Source organism: Phyllobates terribilis, unplaced genomic scaffold (genome assembly GCF_046119375.1).
Source record: "Phyllobates terribilis strain yellow unplaced genomic scaffold, ASM4611937v1 Scaffold_5__5_contigs__length_657084704, whole genome shotgun sequence".
In the NCBI taxonomy this organism is placed as follows: Eukaryota; Metazoa; Chordata; class Amphibia; order Anura; family Dendrobatidae; genus Phyllobates; species Phyllobates terribilis.
In genome coordinates this window covers 400,412,661-400,434,533 of record NW_027362765.1, presented here as the reverse complement: position 1 = coordinate 400,434,533, position 21,873 = coordinate 400,412,661, and the positions used below count along the sequence as shown (strand labels likewise).

General features: G+C 40.5%; 1 protein-coding gene across 3 annotated transcripts in view; it reads right to left on the bottom strand.

Moving 5' to 3' along the window:
* Positions 1 to 20,080, bottom strand: part of PTPRE (protein tyrosine phosphatase receptor type E) — a 214,231-nt gene extending 194,151 nt beyond the window's left edge. For all 3 annotated transcript variants that reach the window (XR_012322091.1, XR_012322090.1, XM_073685061.1), the window contains exon 1: positions 19,871 to 20,080. Coding sequence is in view for 1 of the 3 variants with exons in the window: in XM_073685061.1 (XP_073541162.1) it covers positions 19,871 to 19,903 (33 nt within the window). In the remaining 2 variants the exon portion in view is untranslated. The remainder of the gene's footprint in view (positions 1 to 19,870) is intronic.
* Between the last annotated feature and the right edge of the window lie 1,793 nt (positions 20,081 to 21,873).

The window sequence follows — 21,873 nt, the reverse complement described above, 5'->3', positions numbered from 1 at the left end:
GAAAACAGGGATTGTATCAAAATTGCACCAAGCAGCCCAATTAGGGATTCTTTTCATTATGGAGACATGGCGACTTAATGTTTCATGTAATTGATGCTAGTGTTACTACTCGTCCCTTCAGCAGCACACGATCCGGACAACTAATTTATCTTGTCTGTAGAAATAATGGTGGATCTCCCCGAAGCTCTTCACTTTCCCCGGAGACGGCTCATGAAAGGCTTTTATTCTCGTCTGAGGCAGAAAAGACAAACTCCGCATATAACGGTGCCACATTCACTATTCTTAATTGCAAGAAAAACTGATTAGATAGCAACGTCTGCGATGCATGGAGCTCACATACCCCCCTGCCTAAAGATGCTGATCTTGCTTGGTCAAATGAGCTTGTTATTTTGATAGGAGCAGTGAGATCAGTGGCTGCCAGGGACAACTAGTGCCACTTATCACCCAACTTACAAACCGCAGAGTAATATTTCCCCCATCAGGGTTTGCACTGTATTGGTTCTCTTGACTTGACCCAAAAAGGAGGTGATGGAAATCAATAATTAAAGAAAGAATCACCTGTTTAATAAATTAGCAGACTGTCTACTAAGTGCTCAAATTATATAATTCAATAATAAATAATACCGCCATACAGTGTCAGGTAACATTATCCCATGCTTCTGAGATAACTAGGCTACATAGTACAGATACAATGCCGCAATACACTGCCTACATGAAAGTGTTCAAATCATGTAATCCAATAATAAATATTACTACCATACAGTGCCAGGATAAAATTACTCCATGCTTCTCAAATAACTAGGTCATATAATACAGAAATAATACCGCAATACGCTGCCTACATTAAAGCATTAAAGTTTTCAAATTATACAATCCAATAATAAATGATATTGCCATACAGTGCCAGGATAACATTACCACATGTTTCTCAAATAACTAGTCCATATAGTACAGAAATAATACCGCAATACGCTGCCTACATTAAATTTTTCAAATTAAATAATACAATAATAAATTATAACACCATACAGTGCCAGGATAACATTACCCCATGCTTCTCAAATAACCAGCCCATATAGTACAGACACAATACCGCAATACGCTGCCTACATTAAAGTATTAAAGTTTTCAAATTATAGAATACAATAATAAATTATACTACCATACAGTGCCAGGATAACATTACAACATACTTCTCAAATAACTAGTCCATATAGTACAGATACAATGCCGCAATACACTGCCTACATGAAAGTGTTCAAATCATGTAATCCAATAATACATATTACTACCATACAGTGCCAGGATAAAATTACCCCATGCTTCTCAAATAATTAGGTCATATAATACAGAAATAATACCGCAATACGCTGCCTACATTAAAGCATTAAAGTTTTCAAATTATACAATCCAATAATAAATGATACTGCCATGCAGTGCCAGGATAAGATTACCACATGTTTCTCAAATAACTAGTCCATACAGTACAGAAATAACACCGCAATACGCTGCCTACATTAAAGTATTAAAGATTTCAAATTATATAATACAATAATAAATTATACTACCATACAGTGCCAGGATAACATTACAACATACTGTACTTCTCAAATAACTAGGCTACATAGTACAGATACAATACCGCAATACACTGCCTACATTAAAGTGTTCAAATTATGTAATCCAATAATAAATATTGCTGCCATATAGTGGCAGTATAAAATTACCCCATGCTTCTCAAATAACTAGGTCATATAATACAGAAATAATACCACAATATGCTGCCTACATTAAAGCATTAAAGTTTTCAAATCATATAATCCAATAATAAATGATACTACCATGCAGCGCCAGGTTAACATTACCACATGCTTCTCAAATAACTAGTCCATATAGTACAGAAATAATACCACAATACGCTGCCTACGTTAAAGTTTTCAAAATATATAAACAAATAATAAATTATACCACCATACAGTGCCAGGATAACATTATCAAATGCTTCTCAATTAACCAGCCCATATAATACAGACACAATACCGCAAAACGCTGCATACATTAGAGTGTTCAAATTATATAATCCAACATTAAATTATACCTACATACAGAGGCAGGATAATATTACTATACGCTTCTCAAATAACCAGACCATACAGTATTGTGCAGAAACAGCAGCACAATATACTGTTAATATTGGACTGCAAGACTGTCTTCAAATTCTAAAATCCATTCATCAATAATACCGTTATACAGTGCTCTAGTAATACTGCATTTAGAAAAATGAATTTAGAAAAATGCATGATGCCTACAGCGACACATGGTGATGGCATTGTCCTTATGTGGGGCTGCATGAGCTGCTGGTGTCAGGGGGCTACATGTCATTGATGGTATCATCAATGCTCTCTAATGAAAGAGAAGATGCTATCATCACTCCGTGCTCTTGGTAGACGTGCACGTTTCCAACATGTTGCAAGCATTAGGCAGTATATATACAGTATATAGTATGTATATAGGTGTATCTATTTAGCTATAAATACTGCCACCTAGTGTCTAGATAATGCTGAAATACATTATACAATGAATACTGCTATTCAGTATGAAGAGATGCTATGCCATACAGTGTCGTAAAAATATCACCATACAGTAACCTAATAATACTGCCATACAGTGCTGACATAACACAGAATAATACTGCCACACATTCCCCATATAATCAGGTTCTATCTTATAGAAATAAGTGTCCGGGTGATTTGGATGGTTCCTATAACATAACACTGGAGATGTGACACTGTCTATATCAGACGCCCCATTAAATTTCACCCCATTTTTCTTCTAATATATCTGTCAGTGTTATTTTACGGCACAGATTTCAATAAACCGTCTGAACACTTTGTCGCCTCCTCATCGTCCATATCCTGATGTCTCTTCAATCCTGAAAGGTCATCCAGTCATTTCCATGTGGCGCCCTCTCAGGGAGGCCATAATGATGCATGTGCTCGGGCCGGACCCGCTGATGTGGTTTGATTAAGTTACATCCATGCGAGTGACGTGTGAACCACGGAGACTTTTGCACCTCTCGACATCTCCACGGCAACAGAATCCTCGGATTTAATTGAAAATGTAACGTTATCTCCTCGGCGATAAGCAGCGTACACAGTAACAGGATCCCAATGATCTGCTTTCATGTCCACTTATTGCGCAGTTCCCTCTGATAAAAACATTGCGGTAAAAAAATATTACATCTCCATTCAATTTTTTTTATATTATGTTTCTTAAAGGGTTTGTCCACAACTATGAAACTGATGACTTATCCTTGGAATGTCATGAATATCAGATCGATGGAGGTCCAACAACCGAGACCCTCAATGATTGGCTGTAAGCTCATTCCAGAGTGTACGGAGCCGATACAGCACAACTCCATACACCGTGTAGTGGCCATTCTCAGTACTACAGCTCAGCTTCTATAAAAATAAATATGACCTTAACTGTAGTACACAAGAACGGCCACTACACAGTATAAGGCGCTGTGGTGTCGTATCTCTACTGCTCTAATATTGATTACCTATTCTGATAAGTCATTAATATTTTAGTCTTGGAAATCCTCTTTAAAGTAAATCTTCAATTTAATAAAGGTCAAACATTTCCAGTTTTTCTCTTATTTTATTCCTGCTACTTCCCTGAGTATTCCATTTTTTCGTTTTTAAAAATCTACCATACGGTTTCAGAGATATGGGGCTTTACATTTTGTGCAAATTTTTTAGCCTTTTTTTGTGGTGTGGCTGATAGGATCCTCAGGGGCGGGTCTTCAGGCTGTTCTGCATAATTACCCTTTTTGACACGCCCCCTAGGGGGAAGACTACAAAAATGTGCAATACAATAAATAGGCCCATATCTCTGGAACCGTATGGTAGATTTTCAAAAAACAAAAACCAGAATACTCAGCGGGAATAAAATAAGAGCAAAAACTGGTCAATATTCTCCTGGTGAGAGGTCCTCTATAGAAGAATTTTCAAAAAATTTCCATTACTGCCTTATCCTAAAAAAACAACTTGTCAGCTCTCCTTAGATTTAATAAATACTTGTATCCCCTTCAAATAACAATTCTGAGACATCTTTAATTAGGACTCTGTTTTGTGCTGTCCCTCTGTTATGCCTACTGGAAACTTATGAACTAAAAGTGCATCAGATAACACAATGGTCATCCCTGAGCCGAGACCCCTGGATCAGTAGGATGAGTCGCACGCTGCACCTCTGGGGCTGTGACCCCTTTATTTTGTTAGATGATGCTTGAAAGAAACAGAATTGTAATGAGCTTCCGACCAGAACCGATTACTAGCAATGGTGCAGCTCTTATCTCCCGGCATCACATCAATGGCAGAAGATGCAGACCTGACACGTCAGATGAATGGTTGAGGAACCATGAGACCGGTTGTTCTCAACACTTTTCCTATGGGGGAACCCATTAAACTCTGTAGTTTCTTACTCCACAGCCTATAGAAAATATGGCGCTGCATGCAGTACCTGACACAACAGCAGGCAGCGCTATTTTCCCATCTAAATGCCAGGACAACAAAGGGAGCCCTTATAAGTCAATGGGCTCCATCAGGTGGTTGGTATTTGTGGTGCGATGGATCCAGCAGAACCTTGTGGTGTCCATTATAAACAGCAACTACTTTGTACATGTGAACGGAGCCTTACTTTATACCTCCAAGAAACTTAGCATGGGGGCAGTCACATGGACATCGTCAGTAATAAACTGACTCAGACCCTATTTGTTTGTATAGAAGCGTTATCTAAGCATGTACTGATCTGGGGAAATGTTATTCCGCAGGAAGAGGAGGTGAGCTGTGACATCACCTATTGTGAATGATAGATCCTGTGTTATCTACTGTATATAGAGGTGTTATCAGTCATTGTACAAGAGGGGGAGGTGAGATGTGACATCTCCTATTGTGAATGGTGGATCCTGTGTTATCTACTGTCTATAGAGGTGTTATCAGTCACTGTACAGGAGGAGGAGGAGGTGAGCTGTGACATCACCTATTGTGAATGATGGATCCTGTGTTATCTACTGTATATAGAGATGTTATCAGTCATTGTACAGGAGGGGGAGGTGAGATGTGACATCTCCTATAGTGAATGGTGGATCCTGTGTTATCTACTGTATATAGAGATGTTATCAGTCATTGTACAGGAAGAGAAGGTGAGCTGTGACATCACCTATTGTGAATGGTGGATCCTGTGTTATCTACTGTATATAGAGGTGTTATCAGTCATTGTACAGGAGGGGGAGGTGAGCTGTGACATCACCAATTGTGAATGGTGGATCCTGTGTTATCTACTGTATATAGAGGTGTTATCAGTCATTGTAAAGGAGGAGGAGGAGGAGGTGAGCTTTGACATCACCTATTGTGAATGGTGGATCCTGTGTTATCTACTGTATATAGAGGTGATATCAGTCATTGTACAGGAGGAGGTGAGCTGTGACATCACCTATTTGCATGGTGGATCCTGTGTTATATGCCGTTATTTATCAATGAAATCCTGTCTGAGATAATATTGAAAGTACTAAAAGGTCTTCTGTACAGAACAGGAAGTAGTAGGAGTAAATTGCAAGATTTATTTTCTTTTAGTATAGATTGCAATATGAAAAAAATGTATATAAAAATGTTTAAAAGATAGACAGAATATAGAAATCTGATTTAAACAACAGGTTGTTTTCTGATGACACGTTCCCTTTAATACGCTCCACGCTGTCGTCCAGTGAGTTAAACAAGTAATCGATGGCGTTGAGCTTTACAGCTAATAATTCCTTTTATTATAGAATTGCACGGGCTCCGCAGGACGTCGCTTCCTCTTTCTTGACTGGAGATTCGCAATATGCTATTTGCCAATTAAGAGTGAGAACACGTAAATAACAAGAGGAAGGAAATGCGAGGAGACTCCACCGCTGCGATCCTAGCAGGAAACTGCACAAATAGCCTCTTCTCTTCTCCAAATCAGATCAGATCCAAAACGCCGTTCTCTGCCCGATAATTCATGTTTTAGCCTAAAGATTCCGAAACTTTTTTAGATGATTGAGATTATGTAATAATGTGTGATCTTTTTAACGTTTCTCATAAAGACAACCCCTACATGGACAGCATCGGACTGGGTTGGCAAAGGCCCACCAGTAACATTAATTGATTCTTGGGGCCCACCATTCGGCTGACCCTAGTACACAAATTTACTTTTGCTTCTCTGTAATATTAATTTAACTATCTTGTTTAATGAATGATTAGATGATACCTTTTTCTGAAAATTGTGCATCAAGTGTAAAATCACTGTTCATCAGCACTCCTTTCACAGGAGCGGCCTACCAGAGGATTGTCCTGCTTTCCTGTGGGCCAGTCCGAGCCTGAACATGAATTCCCAGTGATCAGCTGTAATTCTGTAGAATGCTCCAGCAGATCAATTAATTTTTCTGCAGGGTATGCTAAAAGGGAAATGTAATATTTTAAGACAGTCATTGAATTAAATAGTCTACCATGGTGGCCAGAGTAGGATTCACATCTGGCTTGCTCCAAAATCACACGGATACAGATGTGTAGCCGATAAGGATGATATTCTATGGGCACAGAACGACTGTATTAATGATCATTCTGTGCACACAGAATTGTGGCCGGACTGTCTGAACAGGTCATTAAATGACCGCTGATTGGCTTCTACGTAGGCAACACGATCGGCGTGCCTAGACCCAGCATTAGCATCTTACCAGTGTTCAGTCTTTACTGTAGTTTTGACATTATATTCATGAACTATAGTCATTAGGATGAGCAAAAGGTCCCAACCTGATAGTGTTAGACTCTGTGCTCCTATACAATTGTAGAAGGAGACAAAAAAGTTTACTTTTTCATTGTCTAAATTTTAGGTGGAGTATAGTTGGGAGTATAGAATGATGAGAGAGCGGCCGGCACATGAGCACAAGTATGTCATTTGCATACTTTTGGACACATTCCGACTAGAAATGTATGCCCTTGATCAATACACTTGCATTGAGAGAGGCCGGGCACGTCTAGTCAGCATGTGACCGCATGTATGCAAATCAGATACTTGAGGTCACGCACCCGCTGCTCATCGGAAAATCCTCTTAGCGTGAACTGTGACTACAGACTTGTAGCCTAAGGCTGGACAACCCCTTTAACAACTGATCATTGAGGATCTCATTGGAGAGACACTGTGTGCTCAGCTTATCATTGGGGGACTCTTCAATCATACTACCCTAGACAGAATGGAATCTACCAATTAGCCAGCAATGTAAAGTATAGTAAAGCGTCCCCCCACCCCCGAAAAAAAAAGTAGGAGCCTCTGAGGACAGAAGTAGATCTTAGCCGACACTTTGGTGTATTTATCAAGCTAAATGCATCAGCATTCTGGTGTCACTTGTGCCCAAATCTGTCTCTCATGACTTGCACCATATTTACGATGGGTTTTAGACACTTTGTCCGACTGGGGGTGTTGTCTTTCTTTAAAGAGGCGTAGTATCTTTAAAGTAGTATAAAATGCAGGTATCAGGTTTTGCTGCGGTTTTGGTGCAGAAAACTCAGGAAGTTACATCCTGGTTTTTTTTTCGGGGACAGAAATTTTTATCAGCAAGCACAAGAGACTAATGTACCTGACAAAAATGCAGCAAATACCCAGCAAAAACGCAGCAAAAAAAGCAGCAAAGCCTACTTTTTTGTAAGCAGCTTTTTTATTGCCAAGAGAGCAGGTTTTGCCTGCAGGAAAAAATGCAGCAAAAACGCAACGTGTGCATATAGCCATAGGGTCATCGGCAGACCCGTGCCACCGGTCCACACTGTCAATCATCAAGAAAACAATGCACCCCCAAAAGCGGGAATCCGGGAAGCAGAGGAGCGGAGATGAGAAAACCCCTTGAATGAGTTAGAAATAAACGTCTGTCTACACCAGGGTTCCCCAACTCCAGTCCTCAAGGCCCACCAACAGGTCATGTTTTCAGGATTTCCTTAGTATTGCACAGGTGATGGAATTATTTCCTGTGCAGGTGATGCAATTATCACCTGTGTAATACTAAGGAAATCCTGAAAACATGACCTGTTGGTGGGCCTTGAGGACTGGAGTTGGGGAACCCTGGTCTACACCATCCACAGCAGGATCCATTAGAAGTTGTCAAAAGTTGATAAAATCTCACAATGTACGTCGGGAAGCTGTAACTCCCCAAAATCAGCTTCCAAGTCCGAGCGAGATTTGTTTATAGCCTGTATACAGAAGCATAGGTTTGCATAGGAGCTGTATACACAAAACGGTAGATTTTAAAATGAGACTATTTGCAAACTTCCTTGACTTTCCCGACCAACCCATTAATTTGTATGTCTTATAAGATATGGAAATTGTATGTTTCCCTACTCCGACCTTTGCATTTCTTTTACCGCGGGCTGGTTAATGTCTTTACATGCTGTGAATTTATCTCCATCACATTACGCCTCAGCTTCATTACTGGTCATTTAAAAACAGCTGACAATGGCGCTATATTACAATGCGGCGTGCAGAGGCCGCTCATATAATGTCCCAGGTGCCGCCTATGACTGATTGGAAATTAGATTAACAGCGTTTTTTCCACTCACTTTCAGGATTTCTACTGGGCAGGAAAAAAAGCCGCCCCCGGCTGTCGGAATAATGCGCAACGTTAAGTAGAAGCAATTACTGCCTGTCAGCAAGACAAACAGCACCGTATAGGGAGAATATAGACCGCTAGCCACCCAACTTTCCAGGTTCCTGAATGGCAAATCTGCCTTCACCCTTTCATAACTGGGTCATTTTTATTTTTTGGCCCTTTCTTTTTTTCCACTCCCTTCCTTCCAAGCATCCTAACTTTTTTTTAAGTGTTAATTGTAGTTTTCATTTGCACCATTCACTTTACATTGCAATGTGCTGAAAAAGCGTCAAACAAATTGCAAGTGCGGTGAATAAGTGAAAAAATTGCAAGTGTGGTGAATAAGTGAAAAAATTGCTATTATGCTATTATTTTTTTGTTTTTACGCCGTTTATTGTGCGGTAAATATTACCTGATATCATAATTCTTCATTTCAGTACATTTACGGCGATACCAAACTTGTATAGTTTTCTTTTTTTTAGATTTTAGTAGTTACAAAAAATGTTAAACTTTGTAGAAAAAAAAGTTTGTATCAGCGCTTTCTGAGATCCATAAGGGTATATTCACATGTTGCGTTTTTGCAGTTAATTTTTAAGCAATCTATTTAGGACCAGCATAATCAATGAGATTTCAGAAATTTCATGCATACACTCCGCTTTTTTTTTTACCGTGCGTATTTTGAGCCCTGCCACGTTTTTGCCAAGACTCATCATGTACTTTTCACCCATTAAAATGAACGGGAGAGAAATGCAAAAATATTTTCCCTGCCACTACTCACCACTACTCAGGTTTTTAACTATTTGATTTTAAACTTTTTTATTTTTCTGCTATTACAGCTGTGTGATGGCAGTTTTTTTCTGTGATGAGCTGAGGTTTTCATATGTATGATTTTTAGGTTCATACCTCAGTTTAATAGTTTTTTATTGCATTTTTGCTGAGAAGTGCAACAATGACAGTTCTGACTTTATTTTTTTTCTTTTTACGCCATTTACTGTACTCTTTAAATAACTTTATATTTCCATAGATCGGACTTTTACGGATGCAGCGATGTCAAATATGTTTATTTTTTATTTTTAAACTGGGGAAAAAAGGGAGCGTTTCAAACATTTATAACTTATATATATATATATCATATTATATTGTTTTATATTATTAAAAAAAAAAAAAAAAAACATTTTCTTCTTCATTTTTACTTTAATCTTTAGTTCCCTTAGGGGACTCGCACCTGTTATTGTTTGTCGCTCGTTCTATACACTGCAATACTCTTGTATAGCAGTGTATATAAAAGATGATGAACCAACTTTGGAGTCCAAAGATGGAGGAGACAGGGGGTCTTCTGTAGGCATCATTTAAGGGGTTAAACAGCAGTAATTCGAAATATTAGAGGCAAGAATTGGCTGTATAACACAGCCGGCACCTGCCATGTATGGAGTTGGCTCAGCTGTTGGCTGAGACTGTTTTATATACCCACGCCCTGTGATGAACATACCACTACATCCTATGTCAGTAAGGAGTTAAAAGTAACCTCTTTTCTACATAAACTAATAGTATGACTGTATAATTCTTAGTACAACAATAAAAATGATACCTGTCTTGTAATAATCTGATTTGCCAGTGCTGAGAAATCGAGCTTTGAATCTACATGCAAATTAGCCAGGAAGTGCACTGGGGAGTGGAGTGTCAATATTCTCTTAGTGCATGGACACGGCCCCAATGCACTTCCAGACAAACTCAGATATGTCTTCAAAACTTAATTTCTCAGCGCTGGCACATCGGATTACTACAAGACAGGTATCATTTTTATCGTTGTACAAGGACCTATACAGTCATATTAAAGAAGGGATACGCCACATTATGCTTTTTATGCGGGACGCCTATGTAGCAAAAAAGTAGTGACATCTCATGGCCACTATGTGTTTCTCAGTAATGATGTGGGTGAATTGCTCGGCTGTAACTTCATCACTACATTTCCTCGAGACGACAGTGACAGGATGTAAGGATTTCCTAAGAACCCAGTGTAAGTCATACAGTGCTCAACATAGAGGGATTGGAGGGGTATTCCCATGTTACAGAAATAAGGAACATTTCCAGGATATGCCATGAAGTCCAGATAGTTACGGGCAGGAATGGACTGGGACTGAAATTTAGCCCTGGCATTTGAAAGCACACAGGCCCATGCAGTTCCCGTCCCCAAGCACCAGATGGGAATATATTACTAATATTACCCTGCCTGGAGAAAATCAAGATGGTCCACACAACAGCCCCTTATATACGATGATGGTCCAACCCACTGTACCCTATATAGTATGATGGTCCCCATCTTGAGGATGCCGATGCTGTTAACAGCGTAGCAGAAAAGGCAACCCACGACCGGACAGGCCCTTCTGGCATTTGCCAGAATTGCCAGATGGCCAGTCCAGCTCTGGTTACGGGTGGTGTCCTCACCACCTGCAGAGAATAGGAGTCTCATTCACAAATTCACTCTGGAGGATTTCCCCATAGAAATAAATGGAGAAGTGGCTCAGTATGTACGTGACATGGAAGTCTATGGGAGTTATGTAATAAGCCTACTCCCCTCTGAACGTACAGTCTAAGGTTGTAGTGCTCGGGGCATACTAGGAGTTGTAGTTTCCTAACAGCCAGAGAAGCACAGTGCAATTATGAGTATATACCTATATACTATACAAGTGAAAATACCAAAAAATATCTGTTACCAGCAGCGATCAACAGGTGAAATGTTAACACAGAAAATATTATTTTTTAAGTCATGAGACTGTGGAGAAAGGAAGAAACCACAAGTCAATATGGTTTTTGGCTGAGGAAGGATGAGGTTGTGTGATTTTACAATAGGAAGCAGCAGTCCCTGCAATGTGAAGAAAGGTCCCGGAAAAGAAAGAAGATAGGTCTACTAATGTATCTATCATCCATCTATCTATTATCTATCTATTATCTATCTATCACACTATCATTTATCTATCTACCTATATCTATCCATCCATCCAGCTCTCTATCTAGCAGAGATATTAGTTGATTCTTCTCTTTTTTTGTGTTATTTTAAAGGAAAAAGTTTGGTTTTAGGCATTTTTATTATAAATTCATTATGGTTTTTGCTCCATTTTTACTCTATTTTTTTTTACGTCATCGTCATTTTATAGATTTGCTCATCAATGTGGTTTTCATTGTCCAGATATTTTCAGCTACCGGTAATTCATGAGATGAGAATATTTGAAACGTCACATTATTTTTGAGCAAGAGTAACTCGATCACCCTAGTGGAGTGAAAAATCTGTCATATATATACAGTTACTGGCGGACGCAAACCAAAAAGGCCCCCGGGGAAAGAATAATAGATGCGCTCTTTGAGGTCCTATAGTTCATCACAATGAGCAATTCCATGTGATTTGGAGGTGGAAGTGGCCCTCTTATCTTTTGGGACCCCTGTGCGACTACCCAGGTTGTACCAATGATATGTCTGGCCCCAGTATACAGTGCTCAGTATAAATGAGTACACCCCCTTTGAAAAGTACAATTTTAATCAATATCTTGCGGAGCTTGGCGACAAATTGCAATATCTTTTTATATTCTTCCAGAACAAGCTCTTTTAGAGCCCAGATGCTGGATGGAGAGTGATGACAACTTGTCTCTTCAGAATTCCTCATAGGTGTTCAGTTGGGGTCAGATCTGGAGACACTTGGCCACTGAATCACTTTCACCCTATTTTTCTTCAGAAATGTAACAGTGGCCTTAAATCTGTGTTTTGGATCATTGTCATGTTGGAAAAGTGCATGTCTACCAAGAGGACGGAGTCATGGAGGCATCTTTTCTTCCAATTTAGAGCAGTGTATCTGTAAATTCATAATACTATCAATGATATGTAGCCCCCCGACACCAGCAGCTCATTTAGCCTCACATAAGGACACTGCCATCACCATGTCTCACGGTAGGCACCTTGCATTGTTCTTTGACCTCCTCACCTTTGTGACACCATACAGGTTTGAAGCCATCAGTTCCATAAACATTTATCTTGGTCTCATCATTCCAGGTATAGAGTCCCAGTAGTCTTCATATTTTTCAGCATGGACCCTGGCAAACTGTAGGCGGCTTTTCTGTGCATGGGTTTTAGGAGAGGATTCTTTCATGGATGACACCCATGCATGCCATTCCCCTGCAGTGTACGCCGTATTGTGTCACATGAAACACTCACTGTCACCCCCATTTGGATTTCGACTTCTTTAGCTAACTGCAGTGAACTTGCATGCTGATTTTCTTCATCATCAGAAGACGCTCCTGTTTAGGTCTTAACTTCCATGGTCGGCCTGGACGCGTTTCAGTGAGATGGTTGCAGTGTCATCTGTGTTACATTTTTGTATCACTTTTGCTCTAGTATCTAACTGATAAGTAAAGCTTTGCTGATCCTCTTGTAGCCTTCACCTTTCTTGTGTAAAGAAATTATTTTCTTTCTCAGGTCTTGTGACATTTCTCTTCCACGTGGTGCCATTGCTGACAGCATGAAATCGGTGTTCTTTGTTTTATAACGCCCTTTTATAGTCAACCATCTGCTGGACATCTGTTTAATGAATAATTAGACTTACCTGTGGGTGAATTCTTGTTAATTACGATTTTGTAGTCTAAACTTTAACTTTGCCCTTAAGTTTTTCATTGGGGTGTACTCATTTTTACAAAATGGTCTTGAATGAATTTGTTAGGAAAATTAATTTCTTGGGTGTGCAAAATAACAAATCTTGTTTACAATCAATGGCCCTCATTTGTGGGAGTATTTTGTAGTATGGTAGTCCATAGAAAATGTTGTTTCTGAAGAAAACTATAGATTTTCTGATAAATCTACTGGGGTGTACTCATTTATGCTGAGCACTGTATGTGTGTATATATGTGTATATATATATATATATATATATATATATATATATATATATATATATTGTATTGTTGAGGACTAAAATGTAACATTTCAAATGCTATTGAACTTTTTACTCAAAAAGTCCTTAAATAAAAGCATCTTTGAATGTGCAGGAAATTTATCTAACATTGTGAACCATTTTGATGAATTTGGCACAAAATCTGCTGGTGTGAAAACAAAGACGAGCGCAAAAATTGACATAATAAATCAAAATCACAAATGATAAATTGGGGCTATTGACTGCCACTCAAACAAAAGTTTAGTATAAAAATGATGATTCAGCACAAACAAGATTTCACCTCGTTTCCTAAAGTAGTAATTGGCACCGTCCGGCTTGTTTCTCCTCCTAATCTCATGGTTTTGACTACATGATTATGTCAACACAAAGCATCCGGAGGACACGAAGCATTTCTGGAATTCTGTGGGCAGAAGGCACCAAACACAATATAGAAGACGCTTTATTCTATACGATTTGCAAGCTAAATATGAAACGTGTGCCCCTTATCTGGACCCTCGTTAGGGTGCATTTACTATTCACATTATGTTAGAAGTTTGCACCCTAAACACTTAGGCTATTGTGCACACGTTAAGTATTTGGCGCAGAAATTTCTGCATCTCTTGCCAGGAAAAACGCAGCATAAAATAGGCGCATTTTTGATACGTTTTTATATGCATTTGTGGTGCAGTTTTTTCCTCACTCATTAGTATGAGTGAAATCTGCAGTAAAACTCTGAAAGGGCCTGTGCACACGTTGCAGATTTAAATCTGCAAGTCAAAAATAAGCAATGTACTAGGAACTACTAGGAGACCCTTCAGGTTTTGTGACAAATCTCAGCAGCAAAAAAGTCGACATATCTCCAACGTGTGCACAGGTCCTTATGCTTCCTGGGGCAAAGGAGAAAATATCTGCAGACAGCTCTGGAAAGACGCATCTCTCTACACATCACATGTTACCACGGGACTGCAGACTGCACAAAATCCAGAATATTCAATCACACTCATAAAAAAACCTTGAAATCTGACAAGAAGAAAAATAACAAGAAGCCTCAGTATGTTATATAAAAACCATCCGTGTGAAGAAAATGTTAGTGGAAACTGCAAAAACAGATAGACACTGTGGATGGATAGATTGATAGATAGATAGATAGATAGATAGATACACTGCGTGCAGAATTATTAGGCAAATGCGTATTTTGATCACTTTGATACTTTTTATACATGTTGTCCTACTCCAAGCTGCATAGGCTTCAGAGCCAACTACCAATTAAGTAAATCTGGTGATGTGCATCTCTGTAATGAGGAGGGGTGTTGAGTAATGACATCAGCACCCTATATAAGGTGTGCTTAATTATTAGGCAACTTCCTTTCCTTTGGCAAAATGGGTCAGAAGAGAGATTTGACGGGCTCTGAAAAGTCCAAAATGGTGAGATGTCTTGCAGAAGGAGGCAGCAGTCTTGAAATTTCCAAACTTTTGAAGAATGATCACCGAACAATCAAGCGTTTCATGGCAAATAGACAACAGGGTCGCAAGAAGCGTGTTGGCCAAAAAAGGCGCAAAATAACTGCCCATGAATTGAGGAAAATCAAGCGTGAAGCTGCCAAGATGCCATTCGCCACCAGTTTTCCATATTTCAGAGCTGCAACGTTACTGGAGTATCAAAAATCACAAGGTGTGCGATACTCAGGGACATTGCCACGGTAAGGAAGGCTGAAAAACGACCACCTTTGAACAAGAAACATAAGATAAAACGTCAAGAATGGGCCAAGAAATATCTTCAGACTGATTTTTCAAAGGTTTTATGGACTGATGAAATGAGAGTGACTCTTGATGGGCCAGATGGATGGGCCAGAGGCTGGATCAGTAAAGGGCAGAGAGCTCCACTCCGACTCAGACGCCAGCAAGGTGGAGGTGGGGTACTGGTATGGGCTGGTATCATCAAAGATGAACTTGTGTGACCTTTTCGGGTTAAGGGTGGAGTGAAGCTCAACTCCCAGATCTACTGCCAGTTTCTGGAAGACAACTTCTTCAAGCAGTGGTACAGGAAGAATTCGGTATCGTTCAAGAAAGACATGATTTTCATGCAGGACAATGCTCCATCACATGCATCCAACTACTCCACAGCGTGGCTGGCCAGTAAAGGTCTAAAAGAAGAAAAAATAATGACATGGCCCCCTTGTTCACCTGATCTGAACCCCATAGAGAACCTGTGGTCCATCATAAAATGTGAGATCTACAGGGAGGGAAAACAGTACACCTCTGGGAACAGTGTCTGGGATGCTGTGGTGGCTGCTGCACGCAATGTTGATCGAAAACAGATCAAGCAACTGACAGAATCTATGGATGGAAGGCTGCTGAATGTCATCATAAAGAAAGGTGGCTATATTGATCACTCATTTTTTTGGTTTTTGGTTTTACATGTCAGAAATGTTTATTTCTAAATTTTGTGCACTGATAATGGTTTACCTGGTGAAAATAAACAAGTGAGTTGGGATTATATTTGGTTTTTATTAAGTTGCCTAATAATTCTGCACAGTAATAGTTACCTGCACAAACAGATATCCTCCTAAGATAGCCAAATCTAAAAAAAAACCACTCCAACTTCCAAAAATATTAAGCTCGGATATTTATGAGTCTTTTGGGTTGATTGAGAACATAGTTGTTGATCAATAATAAAAATAATCCTCTAAAATACAACTTGCCTAATAATTCTACACACAGTGTAGATAGATAGATAGACAGACAGATAGACAGATAGATAGATAATAGATAGATGATAGATAATAGATAGATGATAGATAGATAGATGATAGATAGATGATAGATAATAGATAGATAGATAATAGATAGATGATAGATAATAGATAGATAGATGATAGATAGATGATAGATAGATAATAGATAGATAGATGATAGATAGATAATAGATAGATGATAGATAATAGATAGATAGATAGATACATGATAGATAGATAATAGATAGATAGATGATAGATAGATAATAGATAGATAGATTGATAGATAATAAATAGATAGATAATAGATAGATAATAGATAGGATATATAATATATAGATAATAGATAGATAGCAGGATAGATAGCGGGATAGATAGATAGAGATAGAGAGATAAATAATAGATAGAAGGATAGATAATAGATAGATAGATAATAGATAGAGAGAGATAGAGATAGATGGATAATAGATAGAAGGATAGATAATAGATAGATAATAGATAGAAGGATAGATAATAGATATGATAGATAATAAATATTAGATATTTGATGGATAGATAGATAGGTAGATATACATAATAAAACATAATATTTTTGCTAGTTTGAGTTCGAAGTATTTTGATTGTTCCTGGCATCACAGAACATGATATTTTCATAACACAATTATCTACAATCTTCATTATTTCATTGCTATAAATATATTTTTGTGGATCGGAGAGAGATCAGTCAATCAATGACATTATGGACATTTGAGCTGACTATAAAAAGGACAGTCGTACTGACAGGATGTAAAGTTTTGGAAGTTGTCAGATAACCAATTAGAGATTTCAAACCAACCGATATCTTCCACCTCCATTTGTCTTTCTGTACACAGGTTGCATCTGAGGCCTTGACACATTGTAGCTTTACTCTACATAAGAAGTTGAGTAACTTTGTAAATACATTGCGTTACTTATTTAGCACTGATCTTGACTTACAGACTTTATTATGCTTCAGAGCTGCATTCACAAATCTGCTAGTTGCTATTAGAAAAAGTCAAAAAAATTGTAGTCGGACATGATCTCCTAAAAGCTTAGCTGAGATCATATGACGGAAGGAGGGAATTAGATTTCCCATACACCACAGACGGCCGCAAACCGAACACTCGTTTAGCCAACAGCAATTCCTCCGGACCCCCATACACATGCACGCTCACCTTGGTCAAGTGTGCATGTATTCTCAGTGAGGAAAGGGGAATAAGTTGCTGCCAGACACCAGTGGTGGCAACGTATCTGCAGTGAGAACAGAAGGATCGAGAAGTTATAATCCAACTGTCATGTACCTTCTATCAGAGTGTCTGGACGCAGTGAATGACAGTTCTGTTGTCCAATCTATGACAGGGGCGTGCTGAGCTGTCAGTGTCTGGAGTGACAGTTTAGCATCCAGTCAGGACCAGGGTGTGCCGAGGCTTCATCCATGTGTCTCCTGTTCACAGTAATTACCTGACTATTTAGCCAGCTCTCTGCCTTAGGGCTCTTTCACACATTGGTGTGTCCGGTACGAGTGGTGACAGTTTCCACGTGTACTGGAGACACTGACACATGCAGACCCATTCAAATCAATGGGTCTACGCACATGTCAGAGTGTTTCCACGGACCGTGTGTCCATGTTCTCCACACGCTGACATGTCTGTTTTTTACAAGCTGCACGGTCTGCAAAATGTATCACTCTGAAAACACACGGATGACATCCATTTGTCATCAGTATCACACATACTGGCACCTGGGAATCAGTGTACAGTTAGCGCTGTTGCCAAGCGCTGGGTGCAGAACGTTGCTCTCATCATTGTCCCCTGCTTGCGCTGTGACCAGCACGAGCAAGGGACAATGTTGGGAGTAGAAGTAAAGAGGACACTCCACTGAATGCAAATGACATTAAAAGGGTCTACAAAGATATTAAAGCCGCACAGAATGTTCAGTAATTTCAGCTCTGAAACCAGCAAAATTGCGACAGCACAAGATATTTTATATGTAGCTGTCTATTTATTACTAAAGATCACTAAAAAGATTAGCAGGACCTTGGTCTAGAGGCCATGGCAAGCCCTGCCAACCTCCTCTGACCTGCCGGGATCACAGGCACTTTTCAGATTTGTAGACTGGGAATGCGGTGCCAGGGATGCGGGCAGTAGTGTGAGGTTCACAGGGCTCTGGATCAGCAGACACCGATGTGGCCACTGGACAAGGGTCCTGCTATTCTTTCTGATCATGTCTAATATGTAGCCATTTGATTGATAACCCACATTATGTGCAGATGGCAGCCACCAAGGGGCCACAACTAAGAGGCCCCAGGGCCACATACGAATTGCAAATTGACATTATAGGAACAAGGATTTTCATAACTGCAGACTCCAGAATATACATCACACACCATGAAGACTTGAACATGGCACCATTAACGTAAATTATGCAAATTAGCATAGAACCAGTATAGAATCAAAATGAATGTCATTAACAATTGCCAAACTGTGTCTGCAAAACTACAACTCCCATCATGCCTGAAAGCCACAGACCTACAGAAGCAGCCTCTTATTATGAGCTGTACTCAGGTGAACCCACATGGCAAGGAAGCACAGGAGCGCAGGTTGTGCCATTAGCTGGGGGAGGACACGTGACTATGATTTCTTCTGCATTAATTGCAGCCTCTACACCTACCACATACTCTGCAGTCAGATAATCTATAGCCACTGGGCTAGATGCTCTGCAGCACTTATGGTCTGTGCAGAGCACTACGCTCTTGGTATGAGGTTCTGCATCAGCTGCGCACTCTGCAGCGCATGACATTATACTCAAGGGAGTAACACGACTTATGCTGCTCTCCAACCGCTATATATGATTGTACATTATTGCTGTGCTTTGCCTTGTAGGAATGAAGTTCTGCATCAGCATCATTCTGGGTGGGATACTATGCTATGAATTATGAGAATGGGGTTCTGCATCAGCTGCGATCTGTGCACAACTTATTATACTATATTTTGTAAAAATGATTTTCTGCATCATCTGTGGTCTGTTTATAACCTTTACTATACCTTGTAGGCGAGAGGTTCTGCATCAGCTGTGGTTTTTAAATGCCACTAATACATTTAGTAATGAGGTTCTGCATCAGCTGTAGTTTGTAAATACTAGGAATATATTTAGTAATGAGGTTCTGCATCAGTGGTTCTTGCAGAAAATGACACATGTGTATGATCTAAATCAATGCCACCATTGACATCTACCCACTCTGCCTTTATTCTCCTCCCATGCAGCCATGAGGTTCTGCATCAGCTGCGGTCTGTAAATAACACTGAGCTGCCATGTAGTAATGAGGTTCTGCATCAGCTGCTGTATGTTTAGATCACTGTGATTTGCCTTGTACTAAAGAGGTTCTGCAGCAGCTGTGGTATTAATAATGGCATGTGTGTGGTTATCTAAATCAATGCCAGCACTGACATCCACCCACTCAGCCTTCCTTCTCTTCCCATGCAGCCATGAGGTTCTGCATCAGCCGCGGTCCTGTGCTATCCCCCCATCTCCCGCAGCAGAAGTTCTTACTTGTGGGCTGCAGTGCGCCGCCGGAGCTGTCATCCCTGCGCGTTACACCGGAGCCGCCGCCGCCGCCGCAGCACTGCTCTCCCCGGGGCCGGCGCCGCGCTCCGCTCCTCCGCTGCGCTGCATTTCCTGGACAGCGTTACTCAAGCAGAAAGAGAAACAATCCTCCCATGTGCCGGGTGCGGGGCTGAGCCGGGGGGGCCGGGTCCGGGGCTGAGCCGGGGGGCCGGGTCCGGGGCTGAGCCGGGGGGCCGGGTCCGGGGCTGAGCCGGGGGGCCGGGTCCGGGGCTGAGCCGGGGTGCTGGGGAATGCTGTGTGGAATGCTGCCCGGCCGGGGCTCACACTGCAGCCTCCTCCACCATCCTCATCCCCAGTGTGCAGGGGAGTGTGTGCCCCCAGCAGTGACACTGCAGGAGGGGAAGCCGAGCCCCACACTGCACGGGGAGGCCTCCTCCATCAGGGATTGGTCTCCTCTACTGTACATGGCTGGCCATGAATGGGAAAAGCCTCCTCCTTCCCAACTGCATCAGCGCAGAGCTGCCCGTGTACAATGGGAAGACCAGATCTTGGAGAGAGGGATGATGGCTAGAGAGAGAAGGAGAGAGGGATAGAGAGAGGAGGAGAGCGAGATAATGGATGGATAGAGAGAGGAGGAGAGAGGGATAGAGAGGAGGAGAGAGATAATGGATGGATAGAGAGAGGAGGAGAGGGATAGAGAGGAGAAGGAGAGAGAGATAATGGATGGATAGAGAGAGGAGGAGAGAGGGATAGAGAGGAGGAGAGAGATAATGGATGGAGAGAGGAGGAGAGGGATAGAGAGGAGAAGGAGAGAGAGATAATGGATGGATAGAGAGAGGAGGAGAGGGATAGAGAGGAGAAGGAGAGAGAGATAATGGATGGATAGAGAGAGGAGGAGAGGGATAGAGAGGAGAAGGAGAGAGAGATAATGGATGGATAGAGAGAGGAGGAGAGAGGGATAGAGAGGAGGAGAGAGATAATGGATGGATAGAGAGAGGAGGAGAGGGATAGAGAGGAGAAGGAGAGAGAGATAATGGATGGATAGAGAGGAGGAGAGGGATAGAGAGGAGAAGGAGAGAGAGATAATGGATGGATAAAGAGAGGGATAGAGAGGAGGAGAGCAAGATAATGGATGATAGAGAGAGAGGGATAGAGAGGAGAAAGAGAGAGATAATGGATGGATAGAGAGGAGGAGAGGGATAGAGAGAAGAGAGGGATAATGGATGGATAGAGAGAAGAGGAGAGAGTTAATGGATGGATAGAGAGAGAGATAAAGGGATAGAGAGAGTAGGAGAGAGAGATAATGGAGGGATAAAGAGAGGAGGAGAGATAATGAATGGAGAGATGGATGGATAGAGAGGAGAGATGGATGGATAGAGAGGAGAGAGAAAGAGGAGAGAGTGATAGATAGATAGATAGATAGAAGGACACAGAGAGAAGGATAGAGAGAGAAGGCGAGATCGAAAGAGGAGAGAGATAATAGATATAAGATAGATAATATGTAGAGGGATAGAGAGAAATATAGATAAATATTAAATAGAGAGATGAGATAGAATAAATAGGTAGAATTGATACATAGATAATAAATAGAGAGATAGATACAGAGATAAATAGATAATGATAGATAGATAGATAATGATAGAGGGATATGATATAGATAATAGTGAATATTAGTAAATAGAAGAAATAAATAGATGATGATAGATAGATAAATAGATGATAAAGGGATATGAGATAAATAAACAACAGTAGATATTAGTAAAGAGAAGAAATAAATAAATAATAGGGAAAGATACAGGAGCGGACAGAGACAGAAGAGGCCCCTGTGTAAGGACAGTATATGGGCAATTTACAGCCCAACAGCTCATAATATACAGTTCCACCTGCTTTGGCGTTAAAAGTGTGCCCCCTCACCTCTTAGGTCCCTGTGAAGTTGCACAGGTTGCACCAATGGTACTTCTGCCCCTGGATAGCTAGATATATAGATA